Genomic DNA, 6377 nt, shown 5'->3' with positions numbered 1-6377 from the left:
GCCGAAGGCGCGAGGTTCCTAGGGGGGTCCGGGGGCAGGCTCCCCCGGAAAATTTTGAAAATGAGCCTTCTAAAATGGCATTTCGTGCATTTTTGAGAGGATTTCCAAAAAAAATTAGAGATAAATTTTGATTCAATGACAAAGGGAGCAGTTTTTCTACGATTCCAGTCCATCTTTCAAGAAAAATCTTGGACCTTTACATAAAAAGTGGACCAAAAAGTGGACCTTTACATAAAAAGTGGACCAAAAAGTGGACCTTTACATAAAAAGTGGACCTTTGAGCCATGTGGGGGGGGTTCTTCCGAACCCCCCAAACCCCCCCTGGCTACGGGCATGAGTTAAACTCTCAAAATATTGCTGGGACATTGAGAAGAAACTGCAGTGTTTATGTGCAGAAAATCACTGTTACCAGTACATCTATTAGCAGCATTTTGTTCTGCACGAAGAGTCTTGATCAGAGTTGTAGAAAAATCTTCCAATTTGGTAAATGATATGTGCACATGATATGTTTGATTCATCACCTGATTGTCATTTCTCAATTTTTTTACGCTGACAAATTACATGTATACGGTCACAAATCTCTGCACCATGACCAATAAAAAATGGGACAGGCCGTCACAAGAATGTCTGAAAGCTAGATATCAGAAGTACCTCTGGAATTACCAAATTGAATGCTTTCTTTAAATAGTAAATCTCTATAAATCCATTATTTTGTCAATGTGGTGATCTTAGCATACTGTATGATATATCATGAAGGAAAACATTTGACAAGAAGACAACTTAAAAACGTGTGTACTGTCCTGTAGTATAGTATTACTAGAACCTGTGGTCGAAGTCATCAGCGTTGGAACGTTTCTGAGAACTTTTTCTCTCTCGCTTCTTCTTGATGGTTGACAGAGTCTGTTCAACAAACAAACAACAAGAAAGCAAGTGTTAAGTTTTTATAATTTCATACCTTGTTTTCTACAGTGATTTCTTTGCCAATTTTGACCTCTGCTGTATGTATACACGTGTACATTGTAAACTGGCAATTACATATATTAAGATTGTAAAAGTGTGCCATGTACAGGGTATGTTAACAAATTTATGAAGGTTTATTTTAAGAAATTCTATGTGGTAACATGTCCATTTTCAGGTTTCAGTTAAGGTATTTCTGATGTCTACCTGCACCTAACCTGCATATGTACATGTACAGCCCGGTATAGAAGACTCGTGGGTTTTTGTTTTCTTTAGGAAAAGTGTGTACATAAAAAAGACTGTGTTATGGGTCAAAAGTTACCTCGTAAGCTTTCTGTATCTCCATGAATTTCTCCTGAGCCTCCTCCTTGTTCTCCTTGTGTCTGTCTGGGTGCCATTCCCGTGCCAGCTTCCGGTAACGTTTGGTGATCTCTTCCTGACTCGCATTCTTATCTACTCCAAGTACCTGCAAAAAAATAGAAAAGAACATTCAAATAAATAACCTCTATGTGTTATTTTTCTTTATGTGCTGCATGTCACATTGGACTCTGATTCCTTGTAGTAATGACTAGAAATTCTTTGTTAACAACCCATTGCCTCTACGGCCTCAAAATTAGGGCTATGCCAGGGAGCTTTGCATTCTTATCTACACCCAGTACCAGGAATACAGGAAAGGAAATTATAGTACATTCTTCAACTGTGAGTTTTCTTACACATCATCATAAATGACCTAGTTGACAGGAGATAGACAGGTCATGGGTTTGATTCCTAGCATTCCTGGCTACTTCAATCCACTTTCCTCACTCCTTCCAGGTGTAAAATGGGTACCTGACTTTGGTTGGGGACTTAATTTATCAATACTGTAACAATACAACTCTTACTGTCTCAACCCCAAACATTCATTCAGTGCATGTATTTCTGTTCTACTACATGTATTGACTTAAACAAATCCACGCGAAGGCCACCGTGTCAACTGTGACCCTCACTCAGGTGTAGGGACTGACACGGTCATCCTACTCGGAAAAATCTGTATCTGTACATGAATCTGTATCTGTACATGAATCTGTATCTCATTGCAAATAAATATATCGAGTAATTGCCATAGACAGGTATACTAAAACTATAAGTTTATGTTATTCAACGTTGTGTTTTGTGCTTACCTGTAGTGCATTAGCTTCTCCTGTAGGGTCTAAAGACTCCACAAACTGCTGCCAGACCTTGTCCCATCCGTGAGTCTGTCCGTAGTCATACAGCTCCCACAGGTTCTTCTTAAACTGGAGCCAGGCCGGCGATGTGAAGAAGTTATCGACAGAGTCTCGCAATTTGATCGTCTCCCCATCGCTTGTTGTGACGGACGCGTTGTGGTACAGGAAAGACCCCCAGACTGCGAAAATGATCATACCCGCGAGCGTTAACGATGTAAGACGTCGACACAGCCCCTTTTTTGGTTCTGACCGCGGCCTGTACTTGCTTTTATACATACAACCGACCGCGGCGCCAACCGCAATCCACGTGGGCGCGTTTTCAGCAGCTTTGCCGAACATGAAAATGGCGGGGATGCTCGCGTATGACAGAATGTCGCCGAGCTCCACGGTCTCTTCTCCGATGTTGGCCACGATGTGGGCGCCGGTGATTGTTGCCATGGTTACGATACCGTAGCACAGAGCTCTCAGCGCGAGACTTCCCTCTTGGTACGTTTCTTCAGGAATGGCTAGCATGGCCATGAAGCCAAAATACATCCCCAGGGCCATTTCACCTGTGGAAAAATACAAAAAGACATAAATATCAGTATGTTGTGGTACAGATTGTATCAACACATAGGATACCCCACAAAGGGTAGCTGTATTACTGTACGGTTTATCGTCTGTTGTTCCCCGTCTTCCGAGGGTTAGACGTGCTTGCACTGTACATCTGGGGCTTGATGGCAGCTCGCCACTTGTCTCTGTCCTGTGGGTTGATCTTGTCTAAGTTCAGGTGGTGGAGGTCCTCCCTTATGTTGTCAAACCATTTCCTCCTAGGGCGGCCACGGGGGTTTGGAACCTCCACACCCAGTGTGAGGATCCTCTTAGCACACACCATTCAGGTTTTTTATGATGTCCTCTTTGAAAAAAAAGATCTTTCAAAGGAATTGGTATGACCTGGTAAAAATAACATCTATCTGATCTTTGTCAAAAGGCATTTTTTCTCATATCTCACTCTCAATCAATGTGGAAAAATAAATGCTTACATGATTGGTTTAGGGTAGCCTGGAATCCAAAACCATTCTTATTTTAGTCTGCTCAACTGATCACTTCCCTACTGAATAGTCTGTTAATAGAGGATGGCTTGACATAAAGAGGAATAATTGCCTTATGTATTAGTGAGAGATCTGTTTGGCTCCAAGTTGCACAATAAACTCATGCTAAAACCAGCACATTAATTGCAAATCACTGTATTGGAAATAGTAACAATATGCATGGCAAAGCTTTCTCTAAGAATGAAAGAGAGACAAACCTCCGAACCGTGCGACATTGAAGATCGGTCTCAGCTTGTTTCGTCTCCTGTTCTCCACCACCTGGTATTTGTCTCCATAGCCATTCGCAAAACCCACGTAATCAGGGATCCTCCATAAGTCCCGAAACCAACCTGTAACACAAAGTAATTAAGGTATTACTGAACAGTCAAAAATCTAAACCATAGTATGCATGTCCACAACAAAAGATATCACAGTCTCCCATGTACACCGATGCAGTACTGCACAGCCGCTAGACCACTTGCTTTGTTGCCCCAAGGACATTATACATTATACTGTATATTGTCCTTGGTCACCCTAATCCTAACCTACATTGTACCTGCAAAATATCATAAGGATACAATGTACATGCACCCCACCCCAAGTTATAACCAACTTAGTTAAAATAGTGCCAACCTCTATAGTGTTTAAGGCATTTTGTGAAAAGTTCTGGATTTTGCAAAGACTAAAATTATGTTTTTTATTAATGGATCCTGGAAGATTAGCCTTTTGGCTGAAGGGTATCAGAATAAAGAGAGAGGAAGAGAAATAATATGAGGTGTAGTCATGCATGACAATATATTAGACAACCATTGCAACAGACAATCATAGCAAAATGTATGGCCTACAATAAAAATATTAAACCTTGCCAATTTCGCATTGTTAACAGCAAATACAAACATTAAGATCTGTCTAACTGTCAAGTTTTGAACTGAAATACTTTATACATGTCGAAATATATAATACCGGTAACGCCCCATATGGAACAATGCACGCACACGTGTCGAACTATACATCATAAAATATTTACAGACAACATCCGTGTAACATTTATATACGCAGACAGGACCCGCATACCTACACAGAACTGATGTTCACGAAAAAACAAAAGGTTTATATCAGTTATGAACGTAATAAAGCATTGTTGTAGCCTATAACAGGTGGTTGTTGTCTTACCTAAACCAAAGATACCACCAAAGGTGCACCACCACACAAAAGCTTGTCGATCTCTTCTCAGGTAAAAATGGTGCAGGCCAAGAAATCCGCCGATCAGCCAGAAGATATAGGTTAAGAGGATACTCTTGGCCATCTAGGATCTCTTAAATGTCTTAAGATTGTTCAAGAAAGCTGATTTTAAGACTGAGCCAGCGTAAAAGTGGGACGCGAAGTCTTGTAGTGCCAACCCGGAAGTGAAGGTGCCTTAGCAAATTTCCCGGTGCGCACGCGTAGTAGTGGGTGCGAAACTTAATTTGCATAAGCTGTGACGTCATCACAGGGTCAACTCATCAAATGCGTACTATTAATAGCATAATTATACGTGGGGATACTAATATGTTGTACGTGTTATGCGGAAATCGGCCATTTTGTTTGTGTTGCCATTGGCAACCGCGAGTGCTGACGTGCCGATAAGAGATTCGCCTGACACCTGTTTGGTGACGTCATTTTCCCTCCGGAAAAATCCTGGTGCGCCGCGGCTGCGACTCGGAAACTCAAAAAAAAGTAAATATAAGTACTGATAAAGCAGCACTTTTCTCAGTAAGATCATAGAGTTTAATCTCCAAGCAGATATTTGGGTGGCTGCAAGAGCCAAGACAGTATCAAATTTGCCAGGCAGTATCCATTTGGCAAGAGACAGTTACTATTTGCCATCCGAAGTTTGGCTGGTGAAGAAAATACAGTACGCAAAAGAAGGCCCGATTTAAACGTTTAAAACACGTCAATAATACTAGAAAGGCCAATATTTGCTTTGGAGCAAATACAGCGATGGGTTCACCACATTTTACGACATGGCAGGGAAAGAATGGGAAACACAAGGGAAAACAATGATTTACATTGATATAACTATAATATGAAGTAAAATACAACTAAAACAACAGTTGGATAGCTATTCCCTACTTTATTGGTTAGGATTTTTAATTGCATAATGCAAACTGTTGATTTTCAAATAAAAAAACAACCATGCCCCGCATTCCAATGCTGGAGCAGGAAAGCTTGAAATCCCTACCAAAACACTTGAATACAGACATACTGTCAGTATGGAAATGCTCTGTGCTGGTGTTAATCAAGTTAAATCCCAACAGCCAATCAGCAAGAAATGCTCTGTGCAGGTGGAAATGCTCTGTGCAGTGAGTGTTAATCAAGTTAAATCCCAACAGCCAATCAGCAAGAAGAATAGAGGAAAGCTGCATGCCTATTGGTTGATGCCCTGCATTCCATTGTGATGACTCATGCCCAAACGTGGTAAACAAGGCACACTAACACAGTAATACATTTGCTATAACACAGCCAAAAAACTCAAATAAAACCATTCTAAAAGCCTGTATCACAATAATTTAAAAAACGCCCTTGGGGTATTTGCCCACTGTACCTCCATACCAAATTTCAGGACCTCGGGCCCTAAAATGAAGAAGCTGAATCCATTTAAAAAATGGCAGGAGAAGAAGGAGAAGGAGAAGGAGGAGAAGAAACATCAGAAAAAGCAATATGGGTTCACCACAACACGTGGTGTGGTGAACCCATAATAATAGGTAATAATGATCAAAAGAAGATCAAATAATAGCTGACAACATATGACTTATACAATGATAACTATAGGGCTTATTCACCACAGATTGTCACGTGACTCTCCCCCTGGCGTCCGCCATTTTGGGGCTATCGCTACTTATGCAATGCTATGCAAACTCTTGGCGATAGTTGTGTATTTTGGGCCACAATCTACGTTTTGGACACTCTTCTTGTTAGTAACATTGTCCTTGGGGTTGTTCTGGCTCCGTGTCCACTTTTCATGTTGTCAAGATTGGCTTTTCAGTCTTTCTTTGCTGATCAGAAATCGGTGTGTTTAATCCTGGCGCGGCGTACGGGGCTGTACATGTACATGTAGATTGAAACGTGGGTAGCTATGAACACGGTAAAATGTTGGACTCGGAGC

The 6377-nt window shown here is 41.1% G+C and overlaps 1 protein-coding gene across 1 annotated transcript; it reads right to left on the bottom strand.

Moving 5' to 3' along the window:
* Positions 1 to 360: 360 nt before the first annotated feature.
* On the bottom strand, positions 361 to 4738 carry LOC109461909 (dnaJ homolog subfamily C member 22-like). The gene is made up of 5 exons (XM_019758388.1): positions 4406 to 4738; positions 3451 to 3582; positions 2118 to 2713; positions 1280 to 1423; positions 361 to 900 (listed from the first exon to the last, which is right to left on the bottom strand). The coding sequence occupies exons 1-5, from the start codon at positions 4536 to 4538 to the stop codon at positions 817 to 819; spliced, it is 1089 nt and encodes a 362-aa protein (XP_019613947.1). The 5' UTR covers positions 4539 to 4738; the 3' UTR covers positions 361 to 816.
* Positions 4739 to 6377: the final 1639 nt, after the last annotated feature.

The sequence above is a fragment of the Branchiostoma belcheri genome, unplaced genomic scaffold (assembly GCF_001625305.1).
Source record: "Branchiostoma belcheri isolate BF01 breed outbred unplaced genomic scaffold, Haploidv18h27 scaffold97, whole genome shotgun sequence".
NCBI lineage: Eukaryota > Metazoa > Chordata > Leptocardii > Amphioxiformes > Branchiostomatidae > Branchiostoma > Branchiostoma belcheri.
Note: the sequence above shows the minus strand (reverse complement) of the source record. Positions and strands in the feature narration are given on the sequence as shown.